Source organism: Odontesthes bonariensis, chromosome 1 (assembly GCF_027942865.1).
Source record: "Odontesthes bonariensis isolate fOdoBon6 chromosome 1, fOdoBon6.hap1, whole genome shotgun sequence".
Classification (NCBI taxonomy): Eukaryota; Metazoa; Chordata; class Actinopteri; order Atheriniformes; family Atherinopsidae; genus Odontesthes; species Odontesthes bonariensis.
In genome coordinates, this window is record NC_134506.1 from 9,371,418 (window position 1) to 9,387,667 (window position 16,250).

At 40.6% G+C, this 16,250-nt stretch overlaps 1 protein-coding gene across 1 annotated transcript in view; it reads right to left on the reverse strand.

The window, feature by feature from the left end:
- Positions 1-130: 130 nt before the first annotated feature.
- Positions 131-16,250, reverse strand: part of LOC142383713 (neural-cadherin-like) — a 371,241-nt gene continuing 355,121 nt past the window's right edge. Inside the window, exons 36-37 of the mRNA XM_075469412.1 lie at positions 5,298-5,452; positions 131-3,359 (exon numbers count right to left, since the gene is read on the reverse strand). Of these exons, the coding sequence (XP_075325527.1) occupies positions 2,757-3,359; positions 5,298-5,452 (758 nt within the window). The 3' untranslated portion in view covers positions 131-2,756. The remainder of the gene's footprint in view (positions 3,360-5,297; positions 5,453-16,250) is intronic.

A 16,250-nucleotide genomic window follows, 5' to 3' on the forward strand; every position in this document is an offset into this window, starting at 1 on the left:
AGTGAAAAGCCAGTGTCATGCTCCTTTTGAAACCTCCACAAACACTGAGTGATACACACACACACACACACATATAGGGATCTGAGATTTTCCAGTTTGTTTTTTAAGATGCAGTCACGATTCAGCCCAGTCTGGTGCAAATAAATGGCTTTATTGAGAAAAAGGGATCAAAGCAAATACAAAACACTTATATAACTGTCAAAAGCTCATCACCATCATGTTGATAGAAAATATGTTGAGTTTATCTTTTTTTTCTCTGCACATTTCAAACCTATGTTGTTTTTGACAAAAAGCAATAATTATATTTAATCCATCTCTGTATTTACAAATGAGGTAAAAACATTAACTTTGTTCACTGCACCCAGAACACAACATTTATGAAGCTGTTTACGGTACAAATGAATGTTGGTGGGAAATGTATTGTTGCTCCTCAAAGCTGCTGAGAGAGAAGTGAAGACTGAAGTTTCTTCATCTCTCACCTCTGTAGCTCAGCCCCTCTCAACAGAGGAATAAAATGCAAGCATTCCCAAATCCCCACAGTCTTAGAAATAAAGAAACCAAAAAAAAAAGGAGAAAGCCACCACTCGACAGGCATCTTTACTCTTTCGCTAAAGTCTTATATTTCTGAAAGCCACATTGTTGCCTCAGCTTAAAATAGCGTATTTCCGGAAAGCCGAGATCTGGGATTCATCCCCTCTGTCAACTGCTCTCAAAGTCCACGCGGTCCTTTGGTTTTTCCCACTATGACAGCAAGCCATCAGCTCCCATTAGGATTAGTAGCCTGACATGTTTTCACACGCTCCTACCCTTTAACTGCTCTCTGCCGACAGACTCTGCTCTGCCAGGATGAAGACAAATAAGAAAACAATTCATGATGACAGCAGAGCCGTGACTTCCAGCTGAACACGGCGCCTGTAATGCCGGGAGATGCCAAGCTGGCTCGTTGAAGAACTGGAGGAGCGCTGTTTGCTATATAACTAACTGTTGCTTCAAGCCAACGTTTCCCTCTGCGGCGCTGCACACCAGTGGGACCTCGCAACAGAGACATGCCTCTCTGCTTCCCTTCATCGTTTGCTCTGATTCCACCTCCACCATGTAATCACCCCTCTTATCAGAGGTGAGAGGAACTGCTTACACGACCATTTTGCTTCCACTTTCCTGCTTTATTTTTGACTTTTGCCTCTTTGTTCTTCTTGGACAAATTATTCTCACCTGTTCAGCAAGTGCACGAAGGGGATTGTGTTTTTTTTTTTATTTAGTTTATTTATTTATTGAGTGGAGAGGTAAAATAAATCATCCATAAGCCTTTGCTTCACAATGAAGTTGCTTGGAATTGCCAGAGTGCTGTTAATTTACCATATGAAAATAGTGCAGAATAATTAGTTCCTGCACTCTTTGCCAGACATTTTTCCTTCACTGTCACCTCCATCGCTGTAGTATTTATGCAAAGACTGTGAGCTAATATAACATGAGACAAGCAGCCAGTGAGTGCAGTATCACAGCTCAGAGATATAACTTCCATGTTTGTACAACCCCAGTTTCCAATAGTCCGGGGTGCTCTGTAAAATGTGAATAAAAACATTTTACATGCTGGCCCAACTCTTTTGTAATTAGGCCTGTATGTATAACCCTCTCAAATAGCCTCCATTCCCCTGCCTGCATCCTTCAGTAGTCACCTTGGAAAAGCTGCTTGACATAGTTTGTATTCCACCAAGCGATTATCTGTTAAAGCAGCCTCTCGCAGCTGCCACATTTAGTATGCCTGAGAAGGAGCGCACGCAGAACAGAGCAAGCATTTCCTCCCTCCTGCCGTCCACACGTCCACTCACACTTCCTTGTTACGAATCTGTTTGAATTTTCTCTAAACCCCCACCTCACCCCCTTCGGGAGAGCAGGAACAGGCGGAGGAGTGTAAATGAGAATAGGAAATCAAATGAAGACGCGGGTGCCGTGCTAAGTAGAAAGCGCAACGTTGAAACTTGAAAACACCCAACCAATACAGAATTACTCAACCCAACAAAAACAGCAAAAAAAAAATGTCACCCTGGAACCCAGTGATGGACGGAGCAGTCCTTCTTTGTCTTTTTTTGCCCTTATACAAACAATGAGAGAAGCTGTGTACAGCCAGGCAGCAAGAACACAATGTGCCCACGATAGTGAAAGTGAACTCGGTATTACACGGGCTACTCAGTATGATCACCATCATCTTCACTGTCTGACAGCGCAGCGTGGCATACAAGCCTCATATTTACAAGTATTTCTTTCAGCGGCGAGGTGATAAAAAAAACATTTTTAAGGGTGCTGATTTCCTCAGGATTTCAAAAACATTTTCACATTTCAGGGCTCGAGCTGAGAGAAAATTGGGTCTTAGTGTTTGTGACTGGCACCGATTTTTCTGACAGTGAACCTCAGTTCCATCATTATGAGTAGCCCGGGCAGAAAGGGATGTTATGACGCCTTTTATCTGACTTGTGGGTTTGTTCATTTCTGTTCCTGAAAGAGAGTCCTCTCGAGCTCCTCACAGGGGTACTTTCATTTGTCTGTTAGGCCACCGTGTTGATTGACAGGGCTCATCATCCAGCAAATACAACACCTTGAGTGTCAGTTGTCAGCACAGTGCTGGGTGAGGAGTGAGACCGTTTGTCAGTCAGTCTCTCGCCATTTTCAAACCTTGGTCACCACTAAACATCTTCTAATTGATTTTTCCCCCACCGATGGCTCGCTAAAAGAGTCATCGTCACTTTGAGCGTTGAAGCTCAGAGGTCACTGGCCTCAGCTCGCTCATACAGTGCCCGCAGCTTCTCAAAGCGAGGCCCCCACTCCCCGAGTGTCTCCTCCCTCCTCGCCTCCCCTCCCCCATCTCCTGAACTCCCTCCATCCAGCCCTGCCGAGCTGAAGGAGCTGAGGGAACCGGCAGGTGAGCCCCCTCCTTCTGTGGAGAAGACCTGCAGAGAGTCAAAAGGCCCTGTGTCTGGATGCTGGTCGGCATCTCGAATGATCTCGCACAGGTAGCGAGCCAGGTCCTGGCTGGAAAACGACAGGGAGCGCCGAGCTAGCTGGGAGGGGCGGGTCTGGCCTTGCGCTGGGGGCCTGATAGGGGGCACGTCCCGGCGGAGACTGGTGGTGGTGGCAGTTGAAGATGTGGACGCGGCAGAGGGAGGCAGGGTTGTGGAGCTGGATGTCCGGCTGAGGTGATCCAGAGGCTGAGCAGCTGGGGCTGGGGGCGCCTGGTGGAGCAGGTGATGGTGGTGATGGTGGGGAGGAGGTGGGTGGTGCAGGGCCCTGGAGCGACAGTATTGGACCGATTGAGCTGGGCTCGGCTGAAGGGACTTCTGCAGCTCTGCCATGTCGTAGGCGTTCTGGACACACAAACACACGCACACATTTACAAAATAAAGCCAGTGAAAAGTTCCAGATAACACAGAGGCTGTAAAAAAAAAAAAAGTAAGAGATGAGAGCAAGGAGAAGAGCAAGGCAGCCTGAAAGTCTGAATGTTTGGGGGAAAGAAATTTAATGTGACGGTGAGGAAGTTGAAAAAATGAAAAGAGGGCACTGAAACAATCAGTTCCCCCCATTACCTTTACTGTGAACGTTCCACCCATTTAAGTTTCCAATCCACCTCTATTTACTGTCTCTGAAAAGTTGTAATTCTGAGTATCTGTGTGGGTTTGTGTTTGTATTTGTGTGAGGGAAAGAGAGAGAGAGACCCAGAGGACAAAAATATGAGTAGAGGTGAAAAAAGGAGATGAGGCTTCTTCCTTTTGAGCACCTACAAACTCCTGATCTGTCGTTTAGCAGCTGCTGTTACTCTGACACAAACTGTTAGAGACAGTCACTTCAATGCTAATGTGAATCCACCACAACTGTAACCATGGCACAGAGATTAAAAAAAATGCATGTGGGAGGAGGAGGATGAAAGGAGCCACATTGAGGAGGAGTGGGTAGCTTTGTAAAGCTGATTATGTGAAGGGTGGCGAGAGCTCTTTTTTATTCTTATTCCCTCCGAGATTTCAAACAAGACTATGGAGAATTAACAGCAGTATGTGCCCTGTGCAGGGCCCTCGGGACTGTGTTTGACAAGAGGTGATCGTAAATTTTGGGGGCACTGACACTGATTAAGTAAAGCGTGAAAAAAAAGCCAGCTTGTATGAAAGAACCTTAAATTTCCCATGAAATAGCGAGCAGTGTGCTATTAGCGTCGACATACTCGCTGTAAAAGCAGAAGCTTGAGGTTTCTGACCACCACAAAAATCTTTGCCCAACAATCTGCATCAGGGCAAGTCAAACTCCAAATTCAGTCGTGTCTGATCAGATACAAAATTATTGTTGGATCACTGTACAAGTTAACAAACTCAATATTGCTGAGGTATTAAATTCATGATGCACGACATAATTTAAAAACTCTAATTACAAATTTGATTTTGTTAATAAGTTCAACACCACTGAGTGTCAAGTGGTGCCAGCCATAAAAAAAACAACAACAATTGAACACAATTCTGATGAATAAATCTGGGCTGATTTGAATCATTATGAATTGGATTAAATTGGAGTCTAATTTGATTCGAATGAGTTATCAATGGATTTAATTAGACTTGTGTCAAACTTGTTTGTTCTCTATTTAAAGTACCTTGGGATAAAATATGTTATGAGTTGTTGCTATATAAATAAACTTAATTGAACTGAATATATACGGTGCATGCTGATGTTCTCAGAAGTGGTGTTTCGTACCAAAGATGGTGTCCATCAGATGACCAACTTATGACCTCTAATATGGTGTGACAATAGTCTATATGCAGATCTTTCTGCATGTATGCGAGTGGGAGAGTGTGTCTGTGCAGCAAAGCAGTGAGCATATATTTCCGTTTCTATCAAAGCTGTGATATTATATAAGCTCTTAAGTACTGTTGAGTGCATGTGAGTAACACTGACTGGTGGAGAGAGGAGATAAGGATTTTGTGTGGGCCTAATTAAAACATTACAACACACACTGCAGAATTTTATTCCAATTCGCATTGACTTAATCCACTGTAAAGCTGCTACCTTGTATCCACTGCCAAGCATTTGAAAAATAAATGTCCTGGCAGTCTTTAAAATTAGAATTATGCAGTTAGAAGCATTTCACCTTCATGCAAGCATGAGTGCAGCATTAATGCAGTTTAAAAGTGAATTTAATTTCGAACGTCTATATAGGATTGGAGTGTGTTAGAGTAACCCTGCAAGAGCTGTATTTTTCACTTCTTTTAACAGAGAGGGAACAGTATGGTACGCATGCACGTGTGTGTTTTTGAGCGGTGTACCTGGTCCTCTTCCCCGCCTCCCTCCTCGTCATAGTTGAGGACGTTCTCTCGGATGTCTTCCCAGCCATCATGATGTGCTGAGACGTGGTACACGCCCTCCTTTAACCCTTTGTAGGACCTCCAGCGAGTGTAGAAGAAAATGCCCAGCAGCAGAACTGGAGTTAAGACAGAAAGCGGTGACGGGTGAGCAGCGCAAGCATTAGCATTACGAATTGCTAAAAAAAATTTCAGTCAGTTTAAATGTGCCGCCAAGGGAGAGACTGTTTATTTATGGAGCTATCCTCAGGCATCGTTTTGCTATAATGAGCTTTGGGAATCAACAGATGAAGACACATCAGAAGATAAGATGATGAATTATCTTATTGCTGATATTTGTTAAAATAAACTTTCACATAGCAACTGGCATGAGGGAATCGTGTATCTCCAGGGCACCGGTTCCACCTGCATTCACCACAGAACAAACTGAGCCCATGGTCTGGATCACAGCCTGGCTTAAACTCACACAATGAGCATACATGTGCTAAAGTTGCATTTGTAGCCAAATCCAAAATTCAGACCTTTTTTTTTTCTTTAATTTATTTCTTGTCTTGTCATATTATGACAACAACATTAGGGAAATGTCGGGTTGTTTTGCTTCCCTAAGTTATGTAGGACTGTCAATGCTTTTCACTGAGCTTTCTTTCAAAGAAAGAAATGACAAAACACCAACCTTCAGCTGCTCATTGAGAAACAAAAGAACAAGCTCAAAGATGTTGGGGGATTTTTTTTCATTGCTCTTGACCTTTTAAAAAGAACCGTCAGACGGGACAGAAAAACCCAGTGTGCTGAATTGACCCCATCCATCATTCTCTCATCCGAGTTGAGGTCACAGTGGCAAAAGATTAAACGGAGTACACCATCTTTTCACTCTGTATTATTTTCGTATTTCTCCATAGGGATCAGGGCTGTAGTGGTCAAATTAGAGGTGGGTAAACTATGAATTTTTTTATCAGACAGACCGTGACGTGACGCGACGCAACGCAACATGACGCGACACAGCACAAAGCAACGCAAGGTGTCGCGAATCTGTATGGCTGTCCTGGCCATATTCCATGACGTTATCAGTTAAAGTCATATTAAATCAATGACAGTCAACAAATGTGTTTGTAGTTTGTAGTTTATTAAATTTCAAATTTCAACAGTAAAGAAAAGTATGTGTAGAGTAAGCTCTATCTACAGTAGATATGGTGTGTGTGTGTGTGTGTGTGTGTGTGTGTGTGTGTTAGTATGCATGCTTTTTAAAGTAGTGCCCAGAGGGCCTCCTTGTCCTCTACGTCAGGTTCTGCCTTGCAGGGGCGTGTTCTGGGGTCCATGGCTCCCCTGTGCTTCACCAGCCAGGACTTCATTTCCAGGACACCAAATTTATTTTGGATTACAGTGAACCCTCGTTTTTCGCGGGGGTTACGTTCCAAAAAGAACCCGTGATAGGCGAAATCTGTGAAGTAGAAACCTTTTTTTTTTTTTACAATTATTATACAATGAAATACTGCATAATGCATTGAAACCAAAGAACAAAGCCTTTTTACAGGCCCAAGCATTTGTTTAACAAATAAAAGTACTGTATAAACGTTTTTTTGTTTGTTTGTTTGTTTTTTTTACAAATAACTACTGTAGCCTACTGTAAAATAATCATTTTCATCATCAATACGAACTGAAGGCTTCAAATTGCGGAGATCAGCACTGCCCCACCGCGACCCGAGTCATTGGATTAGAACGGGAGAAAATGAAAAATGATTTTGAAAAAAAATACAAAGTACAGTGGGACAAATAGTGACTCGCGTGTATTTCACTGCTCTTCTGACTGAGCCGCTGCATCCTGACTCCGCTCTGTAGCGTTTTTTTCTTCTAAAGCCCGCGGTGCAGGTGTGTTTTTTTCGAGAGAAGAGCATAGATCGGTAGTTGTTGTCGCTCTTTTTTCTTCTGGGTAAAAAGATTTATATATACCGACATGCCACCATCGATTATGTTTGAGAACTGTAATGAACGTGTACGTGTACATATTAAACCGCAACGTTATTGACACACAGGTAGAGAAGAAGCGGAGAGACTGTTTAGCCAATCAGAATGCAGAACACAATGCACGATGCAAATCCGTGAAGCAGCGAGACCGTGAAAGGTGAACCGCGTTATAGCGAGGGTTCACTGTATTCCAACGGCAGATCACAAGGCGCAGGGAACTTTGACGTGCGTAATTGCCATTAGGAGCTGCGTAAACGCTATTTAGAGGTGGGTAAACGCTATTTCCTAAATTCCAGAGGTGCGTAAACGGCGTTTACGTGCGTTTACCCTCCACTACAGCCCTGATAGGGATCCTGAGGTGCTTCGAGGTCAGCTGATAAATGTAATCCCTGTAGTGGCATCTACATCTACCCCTGGACCTCCTCCCAGCTAAAAGTGCCCAGAAAAACTCCAAAGGCAGGAACTCACAAAGCATCCGACATATGTAACTTTTTCTTCATACATAATTAAAACAAGTAATACAGTCAGGAATTAACCTAATATAAGAGGTCTGACGGGAGTAGCTATAAAGACTTTATATCGAAGGTCAATATTCACATGAACCTTTTCAAATAGAACCATGCTCCTCTTCATCTCTTCACTTCTGCTAATATCTTTGTAATGAAGGGTAATTACATCTGTGGGTGTAGAACAAGCTTTAGACTATAGTTACAACAGGTGATGGTGTTCGACTGTAAATCACATTAGAGGAGTACCGGCACTGCACTGGGCAGTGGGAGGGGAAGACAATTAGTAGGCTGACAGGCGTAATTAACACTAATTTAAGAAATGTATGAGAGAGAAAAAATGTGCAACACAGAGAGGTGGTTTCTATCTGTAACAGAGATGCGTGCTGAGGGTAAAAGCCGGCAGTAGGGACCTCACACAATAGCACAGTTTAACCAATCTGCATGTATTCCCCACTCCAACATTACTGTGACCTTTTCAAATGTCTAACAAATCCTGTGTATCTTGTCTAAAACCTATCACCTCTTGCCTTAGCATTTACTTCACAATTTACTAGCCTTTTCATAGTATTAACCTGCCTTATACCCACACAAACTCTTACTGTTTCACTCAGCTGCACTATGCCCAAATAATTCAAAGGTTTTTTTTCCCAACACAACTGCCAAAGAAGCAACTTGTAGAGTGCAAGTGTTGAGATAATGATTTAGATCCAACTGCCATTTACTGACTAAATTAGATTCTGAGTCACACATTACTATCACACACTAGTCTCTCCAAATTTGTTTTTGCAAAGACTTTACATAGTAGAGAAGCTTTTAATCACATTTGAGAAAAGCACCAATCAAATACCAGAACCGATTTCAACTGGCAGTGTTATAAATATCCAGGGTGTTCAAATCCTTTTACTCCAAGTGAAGACATCACCGTGAAAATCTATGATCTTAAAGCACTCAAACAGATTTTCAATATATTATTCTCTTTTTTCTTCTCCTCCATCAAACCCTTTATTTTTCTATATTTTCAGTCTTTCTCGCACGTCACAACTAAAGCACAGCAGTCAGTCTATCATGTAAGCACATCAGCTGAAGGTACTCAAAGTCCATGCTGAATTGATAACATCCCATTAAACAGCCCACCCTCTGACAACTGTGTAAGAGTAGACTCACTCAGCCAGAAACCGACTGCACGATACGAGAGGAAAAATCAATATTCATTTACCGTCAACTTGTCACCCTCACCACAACTTCAGTGTCTGGCAGATTTATAAGACAAAATTGTTTCGAGAGATTCACCGTTTCGCTTTAAGAGCGCCGATATGGCTTTTAATGGCCAGTGAACCAGAAGGGGGGGAAAGATAAAGACACAGAAAGACAGAGTAGTGCGTTTTGGCAGGAGACACGTGTTGCTGACTGCTGCAGTGGGTCGCATCGATGCTTGAAAGGCAGCGAACCCGTAAAAACAAGGTATCAGGGTTCAGCCCATAGGCTCGAACGCAGTGGCCTCCATTTACTGAACTTCCTAAAGACAGAGAAAAATAGATGAATCGAAACAAGTGTCGAAAAGAAGCTGATGCAGCAGCATGGCTGTTTCTGAATTCAATGAGAATAGCAGGTCAGGCCTGAGGGCCATATCCAATACTAAAAAACAAACCCACTCCACAACCCACACATCCTTCCTACTGTTTTCAGTCCCTGTGTTTTGCTTTATAATTGTGATTGTTGTTATTTAGATAAATACATGACTCCGGTCTTTTAAATCTTAAATTTTCAGTGGTGAGCCTGCATTTAAACAGATCCACCATAGATTAGACATCAGGTATGACAAACATTTTTAATGGAAAAATGTCTGTCATACCGAAATTAAGAATGACTTTTCTGTCTGACTTGCTGCTCACCAGGATGAACAAATTCACCTTTCAGACTTGCGACACGTCACAAACTGCTGCACAACAGACCTGTGACTGGAAGGAGCAATGTGAGGACCTGCGAGGCGGAGAACATGTTAAATTCAGAACATAAAGATTGTCTGATGCTAAAACAAATTACGATTTTATATTGATGAAATTTGTTTTTTAAAATGAACCTAAATTGTATGCATGGTGCATATTTAAAGTCTACAGGTATGTTTGTTGTTTGCAAAGTATTGCAAGCTGAACAACAAACATTAGACTTAAAGTGGATTCCATTAAATATTTTTCCTTCTCGCGGCACAAAGAGCCAGCATGAGACAGGAACAGAAGCAGACAGTGGAATCTGATCTTGAGCTGCAATGTGGATGACTGCACTGCACCTATTAAATCAATATCCTGTGCATTAAAGCTTAGGCCCACATAAAGGGAAAAATACAGACTCTAATAACAACTGCAAATGTAACGTGTTACTGTTAGGTTTAAGAAAGCAGTCCCTTTTCTTTATGTGTTTACACCCTGCTGCACCCTGTGTGTGTGTTAGAGAGAGAAGAAGCAGCCAGAGTGAGCTCCATGGGGAGGTGAGCAAGGAAGCTGGGGGTCAGGGTGTACAAATAAATCTATTTTGCCCTCTCTGGAGGGCAAACAGAGAAATGGAGAATGTGATCGGTATTTCTGACAGTGTGTGAGTGTGAGTGTGTGTGTGAGTCTACGAGGAAAGATTATGTATTTATTTGTTTACAGAGCCTCCAAGGTCCTGGGCTTTGACCATCTCTTCTTTTTCTGTTGAACTTTCTCACTCTCTCTGCTCCACTTTTACGCCTGTGCTCCACTCACCCCTCCACCCTTTCTTTGAAGTTTGTTTCTATTGATTCCATTGGCCTTTAACAACAACTAACTATGTTAGGCCAACACCCTGAGCTAGTCCTGGGTCTCCAGCCGCGGCCTTGGCCTAACAGCCCCACAGAATGATGCCGCACATGCTCCCAACAATCACACCTAAACTAATGCACGCCTAATTTGAGGAATGAACTCTAAATACCCCTTTTAAAGGACTACTAACGACTAAAGAAAAAGTATCTAAAAAAATAAAGAGGCAAGTGTCTTTATCTGTATCTTTATCCGGCAGAGGCTGCCATGCCTCTGATGTAAGAGTGGATACACAGGAAGGCCAAACCGTTACAGGGGAATCCATTGTACCTTGAGGAATTCAAAAGATGCTGAACGGGTGTGTGTGTGTCTATGTAATAGGATTTCCAGTCAGAAAATCAATATCCGAGTTGCCCCGCAATGAGATCAGTGTCTATGAGTGCATCATCAACACAAGTCAATAATAAAGTATGGATTTTTTTCTCATCAAACTATGATTCTGCTTTCTGCAGCCATCTCTCTGTACGTGCTTTATCTCTACTCACTTTCTCTGATCTTAATGTGTTAGCATTTGATTCACTTATCAAAGGCTGGTACCCATATACAGGCATAGAGTTTTACTTCCAGCTCACTCGCTGTTTGGGAGCTCACGCCACCTGTGTTGTCAAAACTGCCAAAACTAAAAGTGCATTAAAAGTTATCATGAGTACTTTTTGGAAATTCATTAAGCCAATAGAAAAGTAACGCCCATCTTTTATAACACTGAAAGATGAAGATCTGCTCATTAAATTGGCTTGTGCTGCACCTTTTGAGCTCAGTTCTTTTTCAAGCAGCTCTGCTTCGTGAGAGTTTGCGTGTATTCCTCTGCCCATTGTCAGTGGTGTCAAGCCCATTTCCTAACATAACACCCCTCTTCCTCTTGTAGGAATAGTGCCAGTGTCATGCTTCATACCAGTTGTATCTCTGTCATGCTTTCCAAAAAATGCACCTGTTACTAAACTTATAACCCAGACACATACCACACCACCGGACATTTTAAATAGTTTTATACACAGAAAGTTCTGCTCATTTGGGTGACGGAAGGTTTCTAAAAAACTTCATCTCTTACGGCATGTGACATTCTATAGCATTCATAACAACTCGTTGTGTCTTGAAACAAGAGAATGGCATCATGTGAAATGAAGTTTATCACTATTTAATTTGCAATATAAACTATTAGTTAGTTATCAGCAAGAAAGGGCAATATTTAGCAGCTAGAGTCAGTTTGGTCAGAAGCTGACAGGGACAAAAAACTGAATCAAAGGGTGAGTGAGTGCTAAAGTTCTGCTCACCAGATTGCAAGTGTGTTATGTATAAGTTTGTCGTTGCATATATTTTAGGCAACAGCTTGCACCTAACACACTGGCGGCATGGTTGGGTTATCTTATTGATCTGGGGTAATTAAGAGTTTTCTATTCAAAACTAAATTGGAAAACCATACAAATGTAAGAAGCCATTCCAAAAGCTGGAAACCAAACACTTGAAATAAAATAATTAAAAACAACCCCAGCAATTTCTATTCTGTCCAGCACAGGCTCCATAGTGCCTTACCTGAAATATGCATCTCGGGTGTGTTGTGGAGGGGAAGATGAAAATAAATAAATAAAAATCTTGTTCTATTATTAACTCTTACTTTTCAGTGCAGGGAGGACTAGATGTAGTCCTCCATGGTGACCTATAATAACACATCTTTAATGATTCAGCATGGACAAAGAGGGATTTGAGTTTCAGACTATAACCCTGTCAACTCAAAACCACAGAACCAGTACGAGATTCTCCTGTGAGGAGGAGCAATATGAATTTTGGAAAATGCAAGTTTAATTTTTTTCTAAATAATCTTGTGCAAGTACAAACACACACTAAGCTTCAGTGGAAGTAAGTCAGTTATTAACAATGTTTGATCATTGTATACAAAAGTGTAAGATATGTTCAATAGGGAAGTTGATTTACAGAGTAACCGCAGCAAACTGTTTCATATACACCTTGTCCTCAGAAATGAAAATGCATAAATGATGTCAGGTTAATCGTAATGTGTTTTTAACATTTTAAAGTCTTAAAGTCTGACAGAAATCATAGCTAGTCATTCTGCAACCAAAAACACTATCAATAACTGTATGGTAAATAGCTTTTTTTAAATAAAAAGTTGAACATTTTTTGGGGGAATTGCTTTTCATCAAAGCTGGCTGCAGGGGGAACGTCAGTGGCTGCGTTTGATCCCCACATGCCGGCAGATTGAGACCCTGGAGGAGAAAGTAAACAAACTAGGCATGCTGTTAACCGCGTTATTGATGAATGAGTGCAGCACCAGCATCTAACAGCCCAACATTATGCTTGCAGGTGAATTGAAATGCTATTTAATGTGCCACAGTTGACTATCCAATTAGCTAAGAAGGCCACAACGTGACAATGCACTGCACTTTCCAATGGGAGCTAGGAACTGAATAAGACCTATGTTCATGCTAACGTTATAAATGGAGACTTTTGTGGGGAAAACAAATATGGGTAGCCAGTTTGGACTGAATCCAACATGAGAGGCTTTGGAACAATGTGAAGAATTTTATGAGGGGGTAAACACAAAGGACATGCCAACAAATTCCCACATAAATGCAATTAGGAGTCATTTTTCCCAGAGTGAATTTGAAGGAAAAACTGACAATGAACAATCAATAAGGTTCCATACATGACCTGTCAGAGATTAAAATGGGTTTGGGCCCTGAGCATATTGATATACAGACAACTTATAATTATTACTCAAATAAAATTGAGCTTGTTCTCCTATTGTGCATTGAAAATCTGTCATCTGTTTCCATTGTGTGTGTGTATTTGTCCAGCTATCGTAAGCCAAAACTGGGCATCACATTTTGAGCAACCTCCAAGTGTGTAAATATCTCTCCTTGCTATTGATCAGAAAAACTAACATAATAGTCCTAAAATATATCCTCTGCTTTATAGTTATGCTATCCAGCTTCAGTTACGACACCACATTGGTTTTAACCTGAGACGTGTGTATTAAGTGGTGACTCTGGTCTACCGATGCTCTGGAACAAGCTGATCAAGCAGCAGACTCATCTGGACAGCACGGACCCCCCCAGGTGTGCCAGAGATTCTTTCTTTCTCCCTGATTACACCCCCATAGAATAATGATAACAATAGTGATAATAAAAAAGGTGAGGTTTCATTTATAATATATATGGAAATGAAGAACACAGCTGGGTAAAGTAGTAATTGGCTGTGAAAGGGATGAATTATGAAACAGAAGTAGCTGAATGAAGGAGCCATATGGTGTCCACAGAACAGGCAGAATGATTGAATGTTACCTCAGTTATAAAGCGTGGTAGCTAGATGGAACAGAATATAGTCAGAATACGCCAGATAAAAATGAATAAAGACCTTTCGGATAAAAAATAAGAATAAGCCAAGGTTTGATACATAACATATTTCAGGAAACATCCCTCCACCTTTAGGGCTGGCCAAATTTTACAGAACTTGTGAATGGGAACAAGGCTTGACATTAGCAACACATCATTAGCTGTCATAGTCAAGATGTATTTTACCTGTTTACTGTTATGTGTCTATGAAAGAGAGCAAAACATCAAATAAATCTCCATTCTGATGTATAAGCTTGTAGGGAAATCTGAACATTTATGGAGTGAGGGGGCTGTAAGCATTATAAACTGACTGTCATACATTGTCAGCAAAGGATCATGATATCATATGATGTACAAATCCTCTGAACTTGAGTGCGTATAATGTGTAATCACCAAAAAAAACAAAAAAACACAGAAGTTTTCTTGGAATAGTGCCTGAAAGAAGGGAGTGTAATTTTAGTGTGATTTTAAATGCAGTGTCAGTTTCATGTCGCATCAGTACACCACTGATTACTTTGCTGTCGGGAGGAAAAAGCGTAAGTGTAGAAATTTGAATTACCTTTAAATGGGCTGTTCTCGGAAAGAAATATTGTATTTAGATCTTTTTTTAGAGAACTTATGTGCCCATGATCCTAAGCTTTCAAAGTTGTGTACCACCTGTGATTACATGTGTGACAACTTGGTGATGATATTCTTTGTTTTTTAAAATAGAATTTTTTTATTTGAATGTTTTAAAGAGGGAAAAGGATACGAAACTAAACAAAAGCTTGTGCTACTTCAAGCTACTTAAAGTGAAGTCGACTGTTCGGTATCTTACTGTTCTCGTCTTACTTTTTTAACTGAATCATTTGTAACTGTTTTTTAATTTTTTTTTATCTTGTCTCTTTCGGCTGCAACCTCGGAATCTGAACAATGAGAAACCAGAAAAGTGGGGCTGTCAGTTTTACACAGATAAGAACTTCATTAATAAAATATAACACTGATATGGTACTATTATCATTTGACCATTTTTAAATTAAATTTGAGTGTGGCTGCCATGTTTTACATCAAAATAAGCTCATGGAAAAGGTTTTTCATTAGTTTTTTTTTTTTTTAAATGGCTAAATGTTAACGGAGTTATACTGCTTTCTAAATATTGTTTTAATCAAATCAAATCAAATCAAATCAAATTTATTTATATAGCACATTTCATGTACAAACAATTCAAAGTGCTTTGCATAAAATAAAAGCATTGCAGCAGGGAAGGAGCATTAAAATACATAAAAGAATATAAAGAGAAACAAATAGAATAATTTAAATGAATTTAAAAACAAGCAACAGTCCAGATAAATTAAAAGATATCGTGCAGATTTCATGCATAGATGCATGAGAAAAGAAATGTTTTTAACCTGGATTTAAAAATGTCTACATTTGGTGAAAGTTTAATCTCCACTGGCAGTTTGTTCCACTTGTTTGCAGCATAACAGCTAAATGCTGCTTCTCTATGTTTAGTCTGGACTCTGGACTGGACCAGCTGACCTGAGTCCTTGGATCTAAGAGCTCTGCTAGGTTTATATTCTCTGAATATATCACAGATGTATTTTGAGCCTAAACCGTTCTGGGATTTGTAAACCATCAGCAGGCTTTTAAAATCTATTCTGTGACTGACTGGAAGCCAGTGTAAAGATTTTAAAACTGGTGTGATGTGTTCAGATCTCTTAGTCCGGGTTAAAACTCTAGCAGCAGCTAGAGTATCAAACCAATCAAAACGATGGCAGTTGATTGAATATGGATGAAATGTCAGTTGTGTTGAAAAATCTAAAATTATTCAACATTGATAATAACTAGCACTTTCAATTTGGTTTAAGTGTCATCATCAGCAGTGACTCAGTGTTTATGTTTTTTTTAAGATGGATTTTGCTGTTTGTCATTTAGTCCCTCACAAAAAAAGGTTTAAAAATCTAAATTTTCCACCATGGGCCATTACATTTACTTTTCTGTCTCTTTCTACGTTCAAATCCCAGATGCTCAGTCCTGCGAGACCTCTTTTGCACTTAATCTGTTCATTTTTTTCCTTTTCTGGCTTAGAATTAACTTAATCGTTTTGTATCTGGATTACAAGTTAAGTTGAATTTTTCTATATCTTTGTCTGCATCTTTTTATTTCCTTTATACTTACGTTCACCCTATTAAGAGAACACTGAGTAATTTTTGTTCCCTGATTTTGATCTGAAAATTGTATTACATTTTCTGAAGCATTTTTCTACATTTATACGCCATAATTCCC